Source organism: Salvelinus fontinalis, chromosome 2 (assembly GCF_029448725.1).
Source record: "Salvelinus fontinalis isolate EN_2023a chromosome 2, ASM2944872v1, whole genome shotgun sequence".
Classification (NCBI taxonomy): domain Eukaryota; kingdom Metazoa; phylum Chordata; class Actinopteri; order Salmoniformes; family Salmonidae; genus Salvelinus; species Salvelinus fontinalis.
This window is the reverse complement of record NC_074666.1, coordinates 58,418,118-58,440,932: the sequence shown is the minus strand read 5'-3', so window position 1 is coordinate 58,440,932 and position 22,815 is coordinate 58,418,118. Positions and strand designations below refer to the sequence as shown.

Genomic DNA, 22,815 nt, shown 5'->3' with positions numbered 1-22,815 from the left:
ATGTACATGTAAATATGGTTAAAGTGACTATGCAGATATGATGAACAGGGAGTAGCAGTAGCGTAAAAGAGGGGTTGGCGGGTGGCGGGTGGCGGGACACAATGCAGATAGCCTGGTTAGCCAATGTGCAGGAGCACTGGTTGGTCGGCCCAATTGAGGTAGTATGTACATGAATGTATAGTTAAAGTGACTATGCATATATGATAAACAGAGAGTAGCAGCAGCGTAAAAGAGGGGTTGGGGGGGGGGCACACTGCAAATAGTCCGGGAAGCCATTTGATTTTCCTGTTCAGGAGTCTTATGGCTTGGGGGTAAAAACTATCGAGAAGCCTTTTTGTTCTTGACTTGGCACTCCGGTACCACTTGTCATGCGGTAGTAGAGAGAACAATCTATGACTGGGGTGGCTGGGGTCTTTGACAATTTTTAGGGCCTTCCTCTGACACCACCTGGTGTAGAGGTCCTGGATAGGTGTAGAGTTCCTGGTGTAGAGGTCCTGAATAGGCTTTGTCGTGCCCTCTTCACGACTGTCTTGGTGTGTTTGGACCATTCTAGTTTGTTGTTGATGTGGACACCAAGGAACTTGAAGCTCTCTACCTGCTCCACTACAGCCCCGTCGATGAGAATGGGGGCGTGCTCGGTCCTCCTTTTCCTGTTGTCCACAATCATCTCCCTAGTCTTGGTCACATTGAGGGATAGGTTGTTATTCTAGCATCACCTGGCCAGGTCTCTGACCTCCTCCCTATAGGCTGTCTCGTCATTGTCGGTGATCAGGCACACCACTGTTGTGTCGTCTGCAAACTCAATGATGGTGTTGGAGTCATGCCTGGCCATGCAGTCGTGGGTGAACAGGGAGTACAGGAGGGGACTGAGCACGCACCCCTGGACAGCTCCAGTGTTGAGGATCAGTGTGGCAGATGTGTTGCTACCTACCCTCACCACCTGGGGGCGGCCCGTCAGGAAGTCCAGGATCCAGTTGCAGAGGGAGGTCTTTAGTCCCAGGATCCTTAGCTTAGTGATGAGCTTTGAGGTTACTATGGTGTTGAACGCTGAGCTTTAGTCAATGAATAGCATTCTCACATAAGTGTTCCTTTTGTCCAGGTGGGAAAGGGCAGTGTGGAGTGCAATAGAGATTGCATCATCTGTGAATCTGTTTGGGCGGTATGCAAATTAGAGTGGGTCTAGGGTTTCTAGGATAATGTTGTTGATGTGAGCCATTATGTCAGGAGGTCTATGTGTAGCTGGTGTATAGGAGTCAGGCGCAGGACAGCAGATAAGAGTAAATAGAGGGTTAAATAATGAACAGGTAATTGGGGGTTTGAAACCAGGTGTGTAAGACAAAGACAAAACAAATGGAAAATGAAAAGTGGATCGGCGATGGTTAGAAGGCCGGTGACGTCGACTGCCGAAAGTCGCCTGAACAAGGAGAGGGACCGACTTCGGCGTAAGTCGTGATACATTACCAACCTTTCAAAGCACTTCATGGCTACGGTCGCTACAGGTCTGTAGTTATTTAGGCAGGTTGCCTTTGTGTTCTTGGGCACAGGGACAAGTGTGGTCTGTGGTCTGCTTGAAACATGTTGGTATTACAGACTCAATCAGGAACATTGAAAATGTCATAATCTATAATATATGGTATATGTTAACTTATTCAAGGTATTTACCTGAGTCTCATGGTGATTTCCAAAACAATGTAATTGATACTGGTTATACAGTATTGATTTAGTGATTCAACATTGTATTACACCCAAAAGGTATTTATTTTCTAGATATTGAAATAGGCAGTATATTGAGCAGTTTTATAGTAGTAGTAGTATTAATAGTAGTAGTAAAAGATGTCTTGTACTACTGTAACTACACAGACATGTCTTAATAACATTCATCTACAAAGAAAGTATATTGACTCTAACTGCATTATCAATTAGATGCCATTGTGGTACTGCCATAACATTGACTGGAATCGATGCAATAACATCTGTCTTTGCATGATAAGAACCACTTCCCGAAGTGGTCACAGTCAGTGACTTAGCATCGTGTGACCGAATTACACAATGCCATGCCATCCAGACCTGTGTTGAAATACTATTTAAGATCTTTCAAATACTTTGAGTGTTTACTTTAGCCTGCCTGGAGTGTCAGGTGGCCGGGGTTTGTACTTTGGAGATGTTAGACTTTGTTGTTGATTCCATTGCAACAGGGAAGCTCAATCAAGCACAGATAAAGTGCCAATCAAGCAGATAGTATTTGAACCTAGGTCTGATGCCATCTAATGCTGTTACCCAGGCAGGAATGCTCCAGTACCAGTCCTTATTAATTCAGGGCCACATGTCCTGTGCTTTATATGGCCTCTACATATGAGTTAGTTTACATTAACATGAACGACATCCTGGTCGAGACTCAAGAGAGGGCCAATAGAATGAAACAGGAGAGCGAGGGTCATAGAAATGCAATTACTAGAACATGAAAACGTCCCTTAGACCAGGGCTAATCGACTGCACCTTCATGTAATTCAGTAGTTCTGTTGCATGTCGGGGGCTATAGATCTGTTACAAAAACAACAGCGACAAAAGGTTTGTCACATAACGTGGAGAGATGACCTGTAGGTCTGTGAAAGGTAATAACATTTTAAAAGACAACTGATTTTACCTCATGACCTTCTGACGTGATGACATTTACAGGTAAAACTATATCCGGTAGCAGACCTTGTTGTTCCCATAGGGAATTGGACGGGGGATCGTTATATATACAGGTCACATTCAAATAATTCGATATGCTTTAATAACAAGGTCAATGTTGCCAAAGCAAAGTGATACAATAATAATTATGAAAACAAAAGCGACAACAATAAGAATAGTGGCTATAATACTAAAGAAAAATAAATGGCTTCAAGCTGTATGATTGTCACATTTAAAGATACAATTATAATCTCTCTGTGTCGCTGTCTATCAAGCCCCGTTTTTACATGGTGCTAACATGTGTCCTGATCTAGTCTACATTATGATTGTGCCCACATTTCCAGAAATGTTTCTGTTATCTCTCCTCTGTGTCTGCATTTCCTGGTTCCTTCCTTTATGCAAATTATTTCACAGGTATTCTTTCAAAATAATATTTATTTATTTATTGTAAGACATATTGATGTAATCAGTCAATGTTACCACCTGTCAAGGATTTTAGAGGGCTAAATAACGAAGATTTAAATAGTTTTTCTGTCCAGATCTGTCTACACTTGTAAGATATCCAGACACAATGCGTATCTGACTACCTCTGGATGTGGAAAGGATGATCTGATCACAACCGGATCACAATGTGTATTTTGATTGTCTACACCTGTCTAAAAATGTGGGCACCAGCAGAATGTGGACAAGATAAGAACAAAGGACGCAAGTTAGAACCAGGTGTAAATGGGGCTTTTCTCTCTCTCTCTCTCTCTCTCTCTCTCTCTCTCTCTCTCTTCTCTCTCTCTCTCTTTCTATTCTCTTCTCTCTCTTCTCTCTCTCTCTCTCTCTCTCTCTCTCTCTCTTCTCTTCTCTCTCTCTCTCACACACCTTAGGGAGACTCATCTTTTGTGGTGATGACCAACTACATTATAACCAAAGGTCAGAAAATGGGAAAATGTCCTGAGGTATGTCAACTCATCTCAAAAGTATTTATTGGATTTTCTGTATCTCTTTGTATATCTTTCTGATTAGAATCCATTTTTATAAATACTAAAGCTAAATGTAAAGTCCATCATATCAGCTCATCCACTTTCATTGTGAGATTAAATACATGTGCACAGAGATTATCAATCAGGAATATGTGGTTTTAACAAATGATGTCCTTTGTTGTCCTATTTTATCATGTTTCGCACACACACGCACACGCACACGCACACACACACACACACACACACACAACAACAACAACAGTTACCCATTGACTCTAACTCCTTCCTGTGTTTCAGCTCGCAGAACCCAGGTATCTCTGCAACTCCGACTCAGACTGTGAAATAGGGATAATAGAACGTACAGGACATGGTAAAGTCCTGACGGCATGGCAGTGTGACACAGTCCATGTGTCACACTGCCAGTGTTATTATTATATTTGGTGTTTCTCATCTTCTGGTCCGTGGACCAGCGTTGGTTCATGGCACATTGCTGGCCGGTCCTGGCCGGTTCCTGAGATGGTTAACTGAACACTAATATAGTCAGTTCTCCAGTGCTAGCAGGTTGTCCCCCAAAGGAGGAAGAGGTATAGTTTGCCAGTCGCTGACACAAGAGGGCCATAGCTTGTCGGTCCCTGGTATAAAAAAAGGTTGAGAAACACTGCACTAACTAACCCTCTTCACTACCTACCTAGCCAAGCTAACCATTCTTCACTGCCACTACCACAACCCTCCCTACCTGCCTACTCACACTGGCCATCTATAACTACAATAAGGGATAAACAACAAAGGGATGTGAGTTCAGTGAAAATAATTCACAGTCCTTCGTAGTCTATCCCTTACGCTGTTCAATTATTACTACTGTATGTATTGGATTCTAATTACTTGTAATCAAAATCAGGTGTTGTTTAACATAAATTAAAATGGCACACGATTTCACTTGTCAGAGAGCAAAAAACTTGTCAGGGAGATAAGTGTTCAGGTTGTATAAGCATTGTTTCCCTGCCCAAAGTCATGAAGAAAAAGTATGCTTGATTTCAGATCAACAACATTCCATGTTCTTAGCAACATGACGCAGGGTGGTTGAGTGCCTTGGCTCACCATTCTATTAAAGCATGCAAACAGAGTCCCACACACACATATTATGCATACATGCACACAACCACTGCCTTCCGTTCCACAAGCGAAATAAAATCGACGACCTACGCGGAAGATTAAACTACCAACGGGACATTAAAAACTGTCATATCTTGCTTCATGGACTCATGGCTGGCATGGAGTCTTCATGGACTCATGGCTGAACGACGACATTATCAACATACAGCTGGTTGGTTATACGCTCTATCGGCAGGATAGAACAGCGGCATCTGGTACAACAAGGGGTGGCGGACTATGTATGTTTGGAAATAACAGCCGGTGTACAATATCATAGGAAGTCTTGAGGTATTGTTCTCATACCTAGAGACTTTTCATCTGTATTTTACGTAGCTGTCTACATACCACCACAGACTGATGCTGGCACTAAGACCGCACTCAATGAGCTGTATTCCGCCATAAGCAAACAGGAAAATGCTCATCCAGAGGCAGTGCTCCTAGTGGCCAGGGACTTTAATGCAGGCAAACTTAAATCCGTTTTACCAAATTTCTATCAGGATGTTAAATGTGCAACTAGAGGGGGAAAAAACTCTAGACCACCTTTAGTCCACACACAGAGACTCGTACAAAGCTCTCCATCGCCCTCCATTTGGCGAATCTGACCATAATTCTATCCTCTTGATTCCTGCTAACAAGCAAAAATGAAAACAGTGACTCGGTAAATAAAAAAGTGGTGAGATGAAGCAGATGCTAAGCTACAGGACTGTTTTGCTAGCACAGACTGGAACATGTTCCGGGATTCTTCCGATGGCATTGAGGAGTACAATATATCAGTCATTAGCTTCAATAAGTGCATCGATGAAGTCGTCCCCACAGTGACCGTACGTACATACCTCAACTAGAAGCCATGGATTACAGGCAAAATCCGCACTGAGCTAAAGGCTAGAACTGCCGCTTTCAAGGAGCGGGACACTAACCCGAAAGCTTATAAGAAATCCCGCTATGCCTTCCAACGAACCATCAAATAGGCAAAGCGTCAATACAGAACGAAGATCGAACCGTATTACACCGGCTTCGACGCTCTTCGGATGTGGCAGGGCTTGCAAACCATTACAGACTACAAAGGGAAGCACAGCCGAGAGCTGCCCAGTGACACAAGCCTTTCAGACGAGCTAAACTACTTCTATGCTCGCTTTGAGGCAAATAACACTGAAACATGCATGCGCTGACCAACTGGCAAAGTGTCTTCACTGACATTTTCAACCTCTCCCTGTCCGAGTCTGTAATACCAACATGTTTTAAGCAGACCACCATAGTCCCTGTGCCCAAGAACACTAAGGTAACCTACCTAAATGACTACTGACCCGTAGCACTCACATATGTAGCCATGAAGTGCTTTGAAAGGCTGGTAATGGCTCAAATCGACACCATTATCCCAGAATCCCTAGACCCACTCCAATTTGCATACCGCCCTAACAGATCCACAGATGATGCAATCTCTATTGCACTCCACACTGCCCTTTCCCACCTGGGCAAAGGGAACACCTAACACTGAGTTGTAGGCAATGCTATTCATTGACTATAGCTCAGCGTTCAAAACCATAGTGCCCTCAAAGCTCATCAATAAGCTAAGGACCCTAGGACTAAACACCTCCCTCTGCAACTGGATCCTGGACTTCCTGACGAGCCACCCCCAGGTGGTAAGGGTAGGTAACAACACATCCACAACGCTGATCCTCAACACAGGGGCCCCTCAGGGGTGAGTGCTCAGTCCCCTCCTGTAATCCCTGTTCACGCATGACTGCACGGCCAGGCACGACTCCAACACCATCATTAAGTTTGCCGATGATATAACAGTGGTAGGTCTGATCACCGACAATGACGAGACAGCCTTTAAGGAGGATGTCAGAGACCTGGCCGTGTGGTGCCAAGACCTCGACCTCTCCCTCAATGTGATCATATCACGCCCTGACCGTAGATTGCTTTGTATGTTTCTATTTTTAGTTTGGTCAGGGTGTGATCTGGGTGGGTATTCTATGTCTGGGTATTCTATGTCTGGGTATTCTATGTTGTAGGTCTAGGTTTTCTGTTTCTGTGTGTTTGGCCTGGTGTGGCTCCCAATCAGAGGCAGCTGTCTATCGTTGTCTCTGATTGGGAGCCATATTTACGTAGCCTGTTTTCCCACTTTTGTTTGTGGGTGGTTGTTTCCTGTTTAGTGTTTGTTTCACCTTTCAGGACTGTTCGTTTGTAGTGTTTGTTGTTTTGTTTAGTGTTGAGTATTGGATTAAAGAATATGAACACTTACCACGCTGCACCTTGGTCCTCTTCTTCTCCTCCAGACGACAAGCGTTACAGATCAAGACAAAGGAGATTATTGTGGACTACAGGAAAAAGAGGACCGAGCACGCCCCCATTCTCATCAACGGGGCTGTAGTGGAGCAGGTTGAGAGCATCAAGTTCCTTGGTGTCCATATCACCAACAAACTAACATGGTCCAAGCACACAAATACAGTCGTGAAGAGACCTATTCCCCTCAGGAGACTGAAAAGCTTTGGCATGGGTTCTCAGATCCTCAAAAGGTTTTACAGATGCACCATCAAGAGCATCCTGATGGGTTGCATCACCGCCTGGTATGGGAACTGCTCGGCCTCCAACCGCAAGGCACAACAAAGGGTAGAGCGTACGGCCCAGTACATCACTGGGGCCAAGCTTCCTGCCATCCAGGACCTCTATACCAGGCGGTGTCAGAGGAAGGCCCTAAAAATCGTCAAAGAATCCAGCCACCCTAATCATAGACTGTTCTCTCTGCTACCGCACGGCAAGCGGTACCGGAGTGCCAAGTCTAGGTCTAAGAGGCCTCTAAACAGCTTCTACCCCAAAGCCATAAGACTTCTGAACATCTAATCAAATGGCTACCCAGACTATTTTCATTGGCCACCCTCTCTTTTACGCTGCTGCTACTCTCTGTTATTATCTATGCACAGTCACTCTAATAACTCTACCTACATGTACAGTTGAAGTCGGAAGTTTACATACACCTTAGCCACATACATTTAAACTCAGTTTTTCACAATTTCTGATATTTAATCCTATTAACAATTCCGTGTCTTAGGTCAGTTAGGTTCACCTCTTTATTTTAAGAATGTGAAATGTCAGAATAATAGTAGAGAGATTGATTTATTCAGCTTTTATTTCTTTCATCACATTCCCCAGTGGGTCAGAAGTTTACAAACACTCAATTAGTATTTGGTAGCATTGCCTTAAATTGTTTAACTTGAGTCAAACGTTTCGGGTAGCCTTCCACAAGCTTCCCACAATAAGTTGGATAAATTTTGGCCCATTCCTCCTGACAGAGCTGGTGTAACTGAGTCAGGTTTGTAGGCCCCCTTGCTCGCACACGCTTTTTCAGTATAGGATTGAGGTCAGGGCTTTGTGATGGCCACTCCAATACCTTGACCTTGTTGTCCTTAAACCATTTTTCCACAACTTTGGAAGTATGCTTGGGGTCATTGTCCATTTGGAAGACCCATTTGCGACCAAGCTTTAACTTCCTGACTGATGTCTTGAGATGTTGCTTCAATATATCTACAAAATTTTCCTGCCTCATGATGCCATCTATTTTGTGAAGTGCACCAGTCCCTCCTGCAGCAAAGAACCCCCACAACATGATGTTGCCACCCCCGTGCTTCACGGTTGGGATGGTGCTCTCGGCTTGCAAGCATCCCCCTTTTTCCTCCAAACATAGCAATGGTCATTATGGCCATCGTTTTTGTTTCATCGGACCAGAGGACATTTCTCCAAAAAGTACAATCTTTGTCCGCATGTGCAGTTACAAACCGTAGTCTGGCTTTTTTATAGGTCCCGTGTGGCTCAGTTGGTAGAGCATGGCGCTTGCAACGCCAGGGTTGTGGGTTCAATTCCCACGGGGGGACCAGGGTTCAATTCCCATGGGGGGACCAGGATGAATATGTATGTACTTTCCAATTTGTAAGTCGCTCTGGATAAGAGCGTCTGCTAAATGACTTAAAATGTAAATGTTTATGGTGGTTTTCGAGCAGTGGCTTCTTCCTTGCTGAGCGGTCTTTCAGGTTATCTCGATATAGGACTCGTTTTACTGTGGATATAGATACTTTTGTACCTGTTTCCTCCAGCATCTTCACAAGGTCCTTTGCTGTTGTTCTGGGATTGATTTGCAGTTTTCGCACTAAAGTATATTCATCTCTAGGAGACAGAACACGTCAACTTCCTGAGCGGTATGACAGCTGTGTGATCAAATGGTGTTTATACTTGTGTACTATTGTTTGTAAAGATGAACGTGGCATCTTCAGGCATTTGGAAATTGCTCCCAAGGATGAACCAGACTTGTGGAGGTTCACAAATTTTTTCTGGGGTCTTGGCTAATATATTTAGATTTTCCCATGATATCAAGCAAAGAGGCACTGAGTTTGAAGGTCGGCCTTGAAATACATCCACAGGTACACCTCCAATCGACTCAAATGATGTAAATTAGCCCATCAGAAGCTTCTAAAGCCATGACATAATTTTCTGGAATTTTCCGAGCTGTTTAAAGGCACAGTCAACTTAGTGTGTGTAAACTTCTGACCCACTGGAATTGTGATACAGTGAATTATAAGTGAAACAATCTGTCTGTAAACAACTGTTCGAAAAATTACTTGTGTCATGCACAAAGTAGATGTCCTAACCGACTTGCCAAAACTATAGTTTGTTAACAAGACATTTGTGGAGTGGTTGAGAAATGAGTTTTAATGACTCCAACCTAAGTGTATGTAAACTTCCGACTTCAACTGTACATATTCCCTCAATAACCTCGACTAACCGGTGCCCCCGCACATTGACTCTGTACAGGTACCCTCTATATATAGTCTCGCTATTGTTATTTTACTGCTCCTCTTTAATTACTTGTTCCTTTTATTTCTTCTTCTTATTTTTTTAAACGGCATTGTTGGTTAGGGGCTTGTAAGTAAGCATTTCACCTGTTGTTTTCGGCGCATGTGACTAATAACATTTTATTTGATTTGAACCATTAACTCGCAGACAAATGCAATCGACACAAGTCATAAGCACAGTCAGAGACACAGGCAGACAGATTAGCAGACACACAGGGAGTAGTAGGAGCCAATCTAATAAGCCTATACAGTAAGCCTAATAAGCCTATGAACCTATATAACGTAGGAAGTTGAAAGGGTTGGCTCTGTATTTTGTAACTGTCCCAATAGGCCCATGGGTTATATCTAAGCCCTTTCAATCTCTCGGAACCACATCAGCTTCAATGTTTTTCATGCAGAAGGAAGTTATACTTTTCAGATCAGAGAGATATAAAAGAGATATCTCAGCACTCTTTTTGCTCTCTTAACAGTTTCCTTTGGTGTTCTGTAATGAGACACATTTTAGATAAGATTTTAAGTGGCGGAGAGAAAAGAAAGTGGACGTAGAAACGTTAATTCTGTTTCTGTGAAGGACTCCTACTCATGCGTACTTCATGTTGAAAATCTATATCCCTCACGTGTCTTTTCTCCATGTCAATGTCTCGCTGCTCCCCTCCACCGTCCACCCCAAGGACATATGACGGGGAAGTGTGTGGGGAACACAACCAAGACGTGTGAGGTTGTAGCCTGGTGCCCTGTGGAAGATGACAGCAAAATCCCAGAGTATGTAGGATCACTGAAAATGATGTTAACACTTTACATAAAGCCTGTAGCTATAATCATTTATTACTTGTTATAAGTTATATCTACTGAATGTTACTTTGAACTGAACCAAGTGATTTGTAAGCTATTTTATGAAAGGAAAATGGTCTCCATCCATTTTCTATGATGACCTCTCTGTATGTCTATGTGTGTTTGATGCTTTGTTTGTCTTCGTTTTCTATGTTCTAATGTTTTCCGTGCAGTCCCGCACTTTTGATGTCGGCAGAGAACCACACACTGTTCATCAAAAACTCTGTCACCTTTCCAGCATATGGTGTTAAGAGGTGGGTGACCTTTTTGATACAGTGTATACATTTTCAGAACCTTCTATTAGTATGAGGAAAGTCATTGTGGTTTACACTCATAAAAGCATAAAAAAGTTGGTTCTTCTCCTGAGATCTGTAGTATTTGCACATGATGCAGGTGGTGTCTGTCTCACTCAACCTACATGATCCTGCCTTACAATATACGGCCAAATTACCATAGCAACAACATAAAGACGGTTCTCCCCTTTCGCTCCCCTGAGAGCTGCTGAAGTCAGGAGCACAGGTCAGAGCAGGAGCAGGGCACAACTCTCCTAGGAACACGAGAGGCAAGTGATAATGAGAAGAGCATAGATGAATATCAAATGGGCATTTCCATCAAATAGGACCACCCTGCATCCTACTGCTGGCTTGCCTCTGAACCTAAGCAGGGTTGGTCCTGGTCGTTCCCTGGATGTGAGACCATATGCTGCTGGAAGTGTTGGAGGGCCAGTAGTAGGCACTCTTTCCTCTGGTCCCCATAAAAAAAAATCCCAATTCCCCAGGGCAGTGATTAAGGACATTGCCCTGTGTAAGGTACTGTCTTTTGGATAGGATGCTAAATGGGTGTCCTGACTCTCTGTGGTCACTAAAGATCCTATGGCCTTATTGTAAGAGTAGGGGTGTTAACCCCGGTTTCCTGGCTAAATTCCCAATCCCAACCTAATCATCCCCAGCTTCCAATTGGCTCATTCATCCCTCTTCCTCACCATGTAACTATTCCACAGGTCGTTGCTGTAAATGAGAATGTGTTATCAGTCAACTTGGTAAAATGGTAAAATAAGGATTAAAAAGTTCATAGGGGCATATCAATTTGGGTTTCAAATGAAAGCTAAGAGACTATATGGGAAAAGAAGGCTGTCACGTGTGCTCCCTCTCCGGCCTCTAGGTCACCAGGCTGTTCGTTATGGCGCACACCTGTCACCATTGTTACGTGCACCTGCGCGTCTTCAGACTCACCTGGACTCCATCACCTCCTTGATTACCTTCCCTATATATGTCACTCCCTTTGATTCCTTCCCCAGGCGTTATTGTTTCTGTTCCTGTGTCATGTCTGTGCGTTCATGTTTCTTATTATGTTGTGTTTATTTATTAAAACACTCACTCCCCGAACTTGCTTCCCAACTCTCAGCGCACATCGTTACAAAGGCATAGATACATTTTTCAACCATTTTTCATCTTAAACATTTCTGGATAAACAGATGGATAAGGGGCCTTAGAAATACATTGAAACACAATAATGTTGATGTAAAGATTCCTGCCTACTAATAAACACATATTTCGTTTTGGAGACATTGATTGCCTTCTCTAAGTTTAAGAAATATTACCTTTTGCCTTGTAATTCCGTTACCAAAATCATAATAGTCACAAACCACAGTTGGGTCACCTGCTACTGTCCTCTCTTCCACTGGCATACTTTTCAGCTCAAAACTGTTTTCTTTCTCTTTCTGTTGTCTGATGGTCAAAGTCTGGACAACCTCTCCCTCTCTGTCTTTCTCACTCACTTTCAAGTTAATGTCACCTCTCCCAGCTCTTACTGACACCTTATTCGTTGTATAAATGTATTACATCACACATATACAGTGCCTTCGGAAAGTATTCAGACCACTTGACTTTTTCTACATTTTGTTACGTTACAGCCTTATTCTAAAATTAATGCATTTTTCCCCAGCAATCTACACACAATATCCCATAATGACAAAGCGAAAACAGGTTTTTAAGAAACGTTTGCACATTTACAAAAAATTTAAAATGAAATACCTGACATAAGTATTCAGACTCTTTGCTATGAGACTTGAAATTGAGCTCAGGTGCATCCTGTTTCCATTGATCATCCAGATGTTTCTACAACTTGATTGGAGTCCACTTGTGGTAAATTAAATTGATTGGACATGATGTGGAAAGGCACACACCTGTCTATATAAGGTCCAACAGTTGATAGTGCACGTCAGAGCAAAAACCAAGCCATGAGGACGAAGGAATTGTCCGTAGAGCTCAGAGACAGGATTGTGTCGGGGCACAGATCTGGGGAAGTGTACCAAAACATTTCTGCAGCATTGAACGTCCCCAAGAACACAGTGGCCTCCACAATTCTTAAATGGAAGAACCACCAAGACTCTTCCTAGAGCTGGCCACCCAATCTAACTGAGCAATCGGAGGAGAAGGGTCAGGGAGGTAACCAAGAACGCGATGGTCACTCTGACAGAGCTCCAGAGGTCCTCTGTGGAGATGGGAGAACCTTCCAGAAGGACACCCATCTCTGTCGCACTCCACCAATCAGGCCTTTATGGTAGAGTGGCCATACGGAAGCCACTCCTCAGTAAAAGGTACATGACAGCCCGCTTGGAGTTTGCCAAAAGGCACATAAAGGACTTTCAGACCATAAGAAACAAGATTCTCTGGTCTGATGAAACCAAGATTGAACTATTTGGCCTGAATACCAAGCGTCACGTCTGGAGGAAACATGGCACCATCATACTGTGGGGATGTTTTCAGAGGCAGGGACTGGGAGACTAGTCAAGATCGAGGCAAAGATGAACGTAGCAAAGTACATAGAGATCCTTGATGAAAACCTCAGGACCTCAGACTGGGGCAAAGGTTCACCTTCCAACAGGACAACGACCCTAAGCACACAGCCAAGACAATGCAGGAATGGCTCCGGTTCAAGTCTCTGAATGTCCTTGAGTGGCCCAGCCAGAGCCCGGACTTGAACGCGATCTCTCGGAGAAACCTGAAAATAGCTGTGCAGAGACGCTTTTAATCAAATTTGATCCATTTTAGAATAAGGCTGTAACATAACAAAATGTGGAAAAAATCAAGGGGCCGTAATACTTTCCAAATTCACTGTATTGTGTCTGTAATGCATTGAATATGGATGGCGATGGTATGTGACAGCTAATCCATAAGTAGTGATATAATTACAAGATACATTCATGTTTAGGCAGGTAGTATCCCAAATGTGATCTTGATTCAAATATCTATGTAGTTAAATAACCAGTACAGTAAGATATAAACTTGTCATCTTTTTAACAATGATCTCTTCCCATTCCCTTCCCAGGAGTAACCTTGTAGAAGGTATCGACAATCAGTACATCAAGAGTTGTGTGTATGACCCGACAACGTCCCCACTGTGTCCCATTTTCAGACTGGGTGACTTGGTACAGCTGTCTGGCTTCAACTTCGCCACCATAGCCAAAATGGTAAGCAATAATGCTATACTATTTTTGAGTGAAGCAGGTTTACAAGCACCTGTCAATCCATGGGATGGCTGTGTGTTCAGTGTTGGTGATCATAGTGTTGGTGTTTATTGTTGAGTCATTGATCGATGGTGGTGTTATTGGTAACGAGGTATGCTCTGACGAAGGTCATTACCGAGGGAAAGATTAGTAGAAACACAAATTGCTTCTGATTTAAGTGTCTGGAGACTCCTTTTTCACTTAGGTGTTATTGGTACCTCCATTGATTGGCAATGTTGATGGCATAGTATTGTGTTGTTTGAGGTTAGTTGTACCCTCATTGACTGGATGTATTGTACTGATTGTTATGTGACAGGGCGGGGCGATTGGTATCGTCATTGACTGGACCTGTAACCTGGACTATGACCAGTCAAAGTGTAAACCGATCTACACCTTCCACGGTCTCTATGGAAATCCCAATGAGACAGACATGGCTAGAGCGTCTGTTGGATACAATTTCCGGTAAATAAAGCATCTGCCATGTGTGTCCTGTGTGGTCTTGCGGTTAGTGCTGCAGACTCTGATACAACTTTATCCCATATTCGGTGTGGGTTTGAATCTGACTCACTGCCTTTCCGACTCGCAATCTTGCCAACATTTCCTGTCTCATCTTCACAGTCCTATCTCAATAAATCAGGAAAAAAAAACATCTGCAACAATACTGACGTATTTATTGACCTTTCTGGTAAGGGCCCCTTTCTTATTGTAAATCGAAAAGCCTGTTCTGAATTTTGAATAGGTGAAAGAAAAACACTTAGAAAGGGGTCTTGTTAGCCATGTGACTAAGAAGAGTACGCTGTATTCATTATACAGAGCACTCTTAGTTGCATGGCTAAGGTCATGTAAAAGGCAGAAGAGAGAGAAATACAGATCTGATTAAAGCACGAGCCTAGAGGCTGCCCAAATGTTTACATTTTGTGCTTTAGGTATGCAAAGCATTATATGGAGGACAAACAGGAGAAAAGAACACTTCTGAAAGTGTTTGGGATTCGATTCGACATCATTGTTCGTTCAGTGGTAAGTTCATGAAGTTCATGATTGCGATCCTTGTAATGTTCCCGCCAGTGTTTCTGAATTCCTCCTTTGCAACGGTAGATGAAAACGATGAAGATTGTTAATCGTATTGTTATTTCCCAGGCCAGAAAGTTTGATATCATCCCAACACTAACAGCTATAGGGTCTGGCGTTGGAATCTTTGGAGTGGTGAGTCTTACAATACTACACATCCTATTTGATATTTCAAAGCATTCAGAATCTCAAGTAGCCTACTGTATCTCTTGAACAGCTTGCATAGTGTAGACTAAACAAACATCTTTAACTATTCAGTCGTGTGACAGCGGTAGTTATGAACACATAATTCAATGTCCACTGAGTGCACAAAACATTAGGAACACCTTCCTATTATTGAGTTGTATCCCCTTTTGCCCTCAGAACAGCCTCAATTCGTCTTGCCAATTTGCCCTCTGAACGGGACACATACACAACCTGTATTCTGACAATGTCTCAAGGCTTGAAAATTATTCTTTAACCTGTAATCTGCCCTTCATCTACACTGATTGAAGTGGATTTAACAGGTGACATCAAGGGATCCTCAAGGGATCAGGGATCATAGCTTTCACCTGGATTCACCTGGTCAGTGTATAGTATTTCTTTATGTTTATGATGCAAATAATTGTGTTGTGTTTCCAAAGGCGACTGTAGTATGCGATCTGATCCTTCTGTATCTACTACCAAAGAGGGAGTTCTACAACAACATGAAATTCAAGGTCACAGAAACAGTAGAGCAGGTGAGTTTGAGTTTCTAACTTTTGCGTAGCGTTGACCCTCAGTCGTTCAGTTTAAATGAAAAATGGCAGCATAGAGGCATTCTATAAATAGCTGTACAGAAAACTAGGCAGACAGACCTTCAACAATACACATAGTAATTTACCCAACAGTTCAGGTGATTTCTCGAAGAAATACATGGTGTAATTGTCTCCTTTTTTGGGGAAGGCTACTAGGTCCCACTTTATTTGCATAGTCCCTAAGAGATGATCTATACATGCTCAAACTGTCAGCAAACTATGGGAGAATCTCAATTGGATTGGCTCCATTACCTGCATCCTCTCCTCATTGGAGAGAAAACATGGAAACAAATGCGCGCGTATAAAATTAGGCTCTCCTTCTCCACTAGCGTGTCATCAGGCAAATAACAATTAAAACGGAGAAATTGTTCTTGAATTGTGGTGGGAAGATGTGGGAAGATGCATGGCTTCCCTCGCTGCTGACAACAACAAAAAATCTGCTCATACAGGAGTAATAAAGGCCTTGTGCACTAATTTTGTGAAAACAAAAACAAAACAAAAAACAGACTTATCGGGGTGTACTGCAGCACCCTCAGCACCCCTACTCCCTGCAGCTATGCATTGGTGTTACTTTTCCTACTGGTGGCACAATTTTATCATGATGGTAAAACATATTTAAAGTAATTTAGTTGCCATATTAGTTGATTTAGAATGGGAAGATTTAAATAAATACAAAACTAAAAAATGAAGTTCATTTTTCTATAGACATTCTATAGATAAACGATAAGTAGCATATCGTTTTTAAATGTGCGCTTGCTTTTTTCCTCCGAGAAAATAACAGCTGGTTCAAAGTGGGTGCGGCGGATTTCATAACTCTTCCGTGGTAGAAGAGGAGCAATTGAGAATCTCCCTGTCAACTGCAACGCTGTTAATATGCAACAGCTTGGATGTGTACATAGGGTTAAAGGCGCTGTATGACCAATCCCAAGTCTGCATTGGTTGTACAGCAGTTACGGTGATACAGTGTCTGCAGAAGTCAGGGCATTCATACTTATTGTGCTTTGCGGAGCAGAGTAGAGCTGTTGTGAAGAAGGTTGTCAAGGAAGTGAGTTTGTGTTTATACAGGACCTCTCGCCCTCATCTACCGTCAACCAATCATGTCAATACGGAGCTATACGGATCCCTCCGCATTGTAACAACTTTTGGGAGGTGCACAGCGATACTGTACGGAGCTCGATTTGGCCTCCACAAGCCTCCAGAGGCTCGGTAATTGCGTCACACCCTTCGTACGGCGCCTCCGGATCGCATTGGCGTTCAGGGTTAGGGTTAAACTGGGATATGAAAATTAATCTAAGGTTGGAGTTAGGATTAGTGGATAGTTACTTGAACAGTTTGTTGACAAGTGAACATCTATAAAGCATCTATTGGGGACTATTCAAATAACGTGTTTATTTCCATCCCAGTTTTAAGTAACAGCATGCATGTGGACAGATTCAAAGTCCTACTGCCATTTTGTAGTTAAAGTCTAAAGAAGCTGTCCCTAGATAGATATCCCTTCAGATGGTTACCAGGCAACACAGACAGATGATGTTCTGTTCTGACAGAAGTAGAGAAAACGGAGGGCAGATCTTAACCTGCTGTCCTCCTCTTCTCTTACTACTACTCCTACTCAGCTATTCTCTTTAAAGAGGCTAAATGAGACAGGAAGACCGTTGGTTTTTTATTTGCAGTGCGACAACCTGAGGCTGGGTATAAACACGTTCATCTATTACATCCCCGACGTCTATGCAGGACCACAAGTCTCAGCCAATATAATCCTACAACACAAAGTGAGTGCATGTAGTGAAAAGTAAAGTGTGCTTTGTCTTGGGGCAAGGTTGCTGGTGCATGCTGTGTGCTAACCCTAATCAGTTGAGGGTTTTTGAGGGATTTTAGGTTATTTCATGATCTTTTCACTGTTTTAATTTCCATTCATTGTTATGTTTTATGTTGTGTTTTGTCTAATATATGTTTAACTACTGTATATGTATGCTGCTGAAGTCAATGTGACTTCTCTGGTTAAAAAAAGCTTACAAAAAAAGTGTTTAAAATGGAATATTATTTATCTTAATCTTGATTTAATTCACTTATATTCAACCCTCACATGAGGTAAATATTTTTGAAATATATTGTATCTTACATGCTTTGTTTGGCTTCTCTTGAGAGTTTAAAACAAGGGAAACCGGAACTAGTCAGATACAAATGGACCCTTCTAAGTCTGAGTCTGTCTTTCAGGAACCTTTAGACGAGTTCTCGTCAGAAAAATAAGTATCCAAGGTAAGCACATTGTGTGTGTTTGTGTGTGCGCGCGCGCGTGCACATGCATGCGTGTTTGTGTGCACCAGCATGCGTGTTTGTGTGCACCATTTTGATCACCTTAAACTGTAAAATGTTGTGGTTAAAGTGAGTGAAAGACCGATATATATTGTGCTGTAGCATATAATTGACGTCTTCTTGGCCACACAGAAACATTCAGATGAGGTGCAAGTGCATCAGTGACTTACTGCAATCAATCTGAGGTTTGTGTTGACTGGTGTGGGTCCTCTGGTTTCTGTTGGAATACTTCAAAAAAATCCCTTCTCCTTTCCTCCCTTCCTTAAAGGAATAATCCAGTCATTAGTCCACTGTTGAAATGGTCCCAAAAATGTTTGCATGTCAGCAGTGAAGCTTTCATGCTGTAGCCCTTTTAAGATGCGTGTAGCATGCCACATCATCATGATGATACTTTTTGCATTATGTAATGCCTTTTGCATGATGTGGCATGCTATACTTTGCTTTTTGAAAGTAATGTATCTTGAAAACTGACATGCTAAACATTTTGGGAGTGTATCAACAGTTCACTGGGCACAAACTGGTTGAATCAATGTTGTTTCAACATCATTTGTCAACGTATTATGATGTGGAATGTACGTGGGAAATACATTGGATTGGAAAAAAAGTAATCAACTATTGTTGCGTGGTGCCTAAGAACAGCCCTTAGCCGTGGTATATTGGCCATCTACTACACCCTCTTGGGTCTTATTGCTTAAATATAGCATTTGCAAATTCATCAACAGCTATTGTTTCAATTTCCTCCAGAGTTCAACTAAAAATAGGCCTAGGGTTTAAAGCTCTGGTTGATTTCAAGTTGAATGATATATAGTGGATAGTTCCATCTGTGCCACTGAATTAGTCCAGTTTGTCTACAAATTAATAATTGATATGTTGGATTCATGTCTCCATCTCAACCAAAAATAAAAGTTAAAGAACGAGACTAAGCCAGTGGTTCAGATCTCCTTTAAATGATTTTTGGTTGTGTTGTCAACCAAACACAATTCAATATTACTTTTGTAACACAGTGAACAGCCTGAAGTTAAGGCTGTCTTACAACCTAAAATGAGTAACACATCCACATCCATCATCAACCATCTCCCTGACCACCTTCCTCTGATCAAACCATGAATTGTCCCTCTCCATCTTTGAAGGATGCATGCATTCAAAGACTTGGCCTCTATTGGTTGGCCTAGCCAACTATAGCTAGGCTACTCATAATGATGTATTGGTTGTTTGTTTTTTGCTTTTGAAGTGCTTTGAGATTATTATGAAAATAAATGTAGTAAATTATTATTATTCAAATCAAATTAAATCAAACTTTATTTGTCACATGCGCCGAATACAACAAGTGTAGACCTTGCTGTGAAATGCTTACTTACAAGCCCTTTAAACTTCTTAGGGATAGGGGGCAGTATTTTCACGTCTAGATGAAAAGCAGGCCCAAAGTAAACTGCCTGCTACTCAGGCCCAGAAGCTAGGATATGCATATTATTAGTAGATGTGGATAGAAAACACTCTGAAGTTTCTAAAACTGTTTGAATAATGTCTGTGAGTATAACAGAACTGATTTGGCAGGCGAAACCCCGAGCACAATCCATCCAGGGAAATGTTTTCTATTTCAATCTGTTTTCTGTTTTACAAATTTCAATCTGTTTTCCATGAGGTTTCTATGGTAAGCCATTTTTAATAGGAATCTGGTTGCAGTTCCTATGGCTTTAGAAATTGGTTGATCTTTTTCTTTTGAAAAATGACGAAGTAGCCCATCTCTTTCCATGTGTCACTCCATGAGGACTCTAGTCTTTTGGTGCGCACGACCTGGAACGCGCTTCACTTTGTTTTCGTCCAGTATTGAACACAGTTTATCCCGTCTTAAATTTTATCGATTATTTACGTTTTACGATACCTAAGTTTGGATTAGGAACATTGCTCGAAATGTTTGGACCAAGTTTACAGGTAACTTATTAGATACTTTGTAGTCATGTTGGGCGAGTTGGAACCGGTGTATTTTCTGAATCAAACGCGCCAAATAAATGGACATTTTGGGGATATAAAGAAGGAATTTATCGAACAAAAGGACCATTTGTGATGTTTCTGGAACATTTTGGAGTGCCAACAGAAGAAGATCTTCAAAAGTAAGGCATGAATTATATCGTTATTTCTGAGTTTTGTGTCGCACCTGGCTGGTTGAAATGTGATTTTCATGTGTTTGTATGAAGCGTGCTGTCCTCAGATGGTCTGCTTTCGCCGTAAAGCCTTTTGGAAATCTGACACTGCGGCTTGATTAACAAGAAGTCAAGCTTTATTTTTATGTATTATACATGTATGTTTTGTGAATTTTTATTATGAGTATTTCTGTTTTTGAATTTGGCGCGCTGCAATTTCACCGGATGTTGTCAAATCAATCCCGTTACCGGGATCTGAGCAGGAAGGGATCACTAAGAAGTTTTTAACCAACAGTGCAGTTCAAGAAGAGTTAAGAAGATATTTACCAAATAAACTAAAGTAAAAAATAATAAAAAGTAACACAATAACATAACAATAAAGAGGCTATATACAGGGGGTACCGGTTAGAGGTAATGCATAGATAATAAACAGTGAGTAGCAACAACAAATGGGGGGGTGTAAGGAGCCTTTTGATCCTACCGCTTGCCATGTGGTAGCAGAGAAAGCAGTCTATGTGGGTGACTGGAGTCTCTGACAATTTTATGGGCTTTCCTCTGACACCGCCTATTATATAGGTCCTGAATTGTAGGAAGCTTGGCCCCAGTGATGTACTGGGCCGTATGCACTACCCTCTGTAGTGCCTTACGGTCAGATGCCGAGCAGTTGCCATACCAGGCGGTGATGCAACGGTCAGGATGCTCTCGATGCTGCAGCTGTAGAACCTTTTGAGGATCTGGGGACCCATGCTAAATCTTTTCAGTCTCTTGAGGGGGAAAAGGTTTTGTCATGCCCTCTTCACGACTGTCTTGGTGTGTTTGGACCATGATAGATCATTGGTGTTGTGGACACCAAGGAACTTGAAACTCTCAACCCTCTCCACTACAGCCCGTTGATGTTAATGGGGGCCTGTTCGGCCCGCCTTTTCCTGTAGTCCGCAATCAGCTCCTTTGTCTTGCTCACATTGAGGGAGAGGTTGTTGTCCTGGCACCACACTGCCAGTTCTCTGACTTCCTCCCTATAGGCTGTCTCATCAAATGTCAGTGAAGACACGTGCCAGTTGGTCCATGCATGCTTTGAGTACATGTCCTGTTAATCCATCTGGCCCTGCAGCTTTGTGAATGTTGACCTGTTTAAAGGTCTTGCTCACATCGTCTACCGAGAGCGAGAACAGCTGGTGCTCTCGTGCATGCTTCAGTGTTGCTTGCCTCAAAGCGAGCATAGAAGGAATTTAGCTCATCTGGTAGGCTTGCGTCACTGGGCAACTAGCGTCTGGGTTTCCCTTTGTCACCCGTAATAGTTTTCAAGCCCTGCCACATCCGACGAGCGTCAGAGCCGGTGTAGTAGGATTCAATCTTAGTCCTGTATTGACGCTTTGCTTGTTTGATGGTTCGTCTGAGGGCATAGCGGGATTTCTTATAGGCGTCCGGATTAGTGTCCCGCTACTTGAAAGCGGCAGCTCTAGCCTTTAGCTCAATGCGAATTTTGCCTGTAATCCATGGCTTCTGGTTGGGATATGTATGTATGGTCACTGTGGGGACGACATCGTCGATGCACTCATTGACAAAGCTGATGACTGAAGTGTATGCTCCTCAATGCCATTGGATGAATCCCGGAACATATTCCAGTCTGTGCTAGCAAAACAATCCTGTAGCGTAGCATCCACGTCATCTGACCACTTCTGTATTGAGCGAGTCACTGGTACTTCCTGCTTGAGTTTTTGCTTGTAAGCAGGAATCAAGAGGATAGAATTATGATTAGATTTGCCAAATGGAGGGTGGGTGAGAGCTTTGTATGCATCTCTGTGTGTAGAGTACAGGTGGTCTAGATTTTTTTTCCCTCTGGTTGCACATGTGACATGCTGGTAAAAAATTGGTAAAACAGATTTAAATTTGCCTGCATTAAAGTCCCTGGCCACTAGGAGCGCTGCTTCTGGGTGAGCGTTTTCTTGTTTGCTTATGGCTTTATAGAGTTGGTTGAGTGCGGTCTTCACGCCTGCATCGGTCTGTGGTGGTAAATAGAAGGCTAAGAATAATATAGATGAGAACTCTCTTGGTAGACAGTGTGGTCTACAGCTTATCTGTAACGGGTGACGCTCTCCTCATCCTCGGATGAGGTGAGGAGAGAAGGATCGGTAGACCAATGCGCAGCGAGGTGTGATGACATAATGAATTTATTGAACAAAACGAACACTGACACGAACTATACTTTAGAAATGATACAAAATAACAAACGGACAACGTAGACGAAACCTGAACATGGAACTTACATAACGACAGGAAGAACACACGAGCAGGAAACAGACTACATCAAAACGAAATACAACCGAAACAATCCCGTGTGGTGCGCAGACACAAACACAGGAGACAATCACCCACAAACAAACAGTGAGAATGCCCTACCTAAATATGACTCTTAATTAGAGGCAAACGCAAACCACCTGCCTCTAATCAAGAGCCATACCAGGCAAACCGAAACCAACATAGAAACAGATAACATAGAATGCCCACCCAACCTCACGTCCTGACCAAGTAACA

At 42.5% G+C, this 22,815-nt stretch overlaps 1 protein-coding gene across 3 annotated transcripts in view; it reads left to right on the top strand.

Moving 5' to 3' along the window:
- The window catches only part of LOC129822090 (P2X purinoceptor 1-like), a 55,025-nt gene that overhangs the window by 21,903 nt on the left and 10,307 nt on the right, over positions 1-22,815 (top strand). Inside the window, exons 3-13 of one of the 3 annotated variants that reach the window (XM_055880019.1) lie at positions 3,549-3,620; positions 3,942-4,014; positions 10,315-10,405; positions 10,648-10,728; positions 13,805-13,946; positions 14,299-14,444; positions 14,909-14,999; positions 15,120-15,185; positions 15,674-15,769; positions 17,440-17,595; positions 18,041-18,082. In XM_055880019.1, coding sequence (XP_055735994.1) covers positions 3,549-3,620; positions 3,942-4,014; positions 10,315-10,405; positions 10,648-10,728; positions 13,805-13,946; positions 14,299-14,444; positions 14,909-14,999; positions 15,120-15,185; positions 15,674-15,769; positions 17,440-17,595; positions 18,041-18,073 — 1,047 coding nt within the window. In that variant the 3' untranslated portion in view covers positions 18,074-18,082. The remainder of the gene's footprint in view (positions 1-3,548; positions 3,621-3,941; positions 4,015-10,314; positions 10,406-10,647; positions 10,729-13,804; positions 13,947-14,298; positions 14,445-14,908; positions 15,000-15,119; positions 15,186-15,673; positions 15,770-17,439; positions 17,596-18,040; positions 18,083-22,815) is intronic. The other 2 variants (XM_055880030.1, XM_055880039.1) reach the window with 2 other exon arrangements.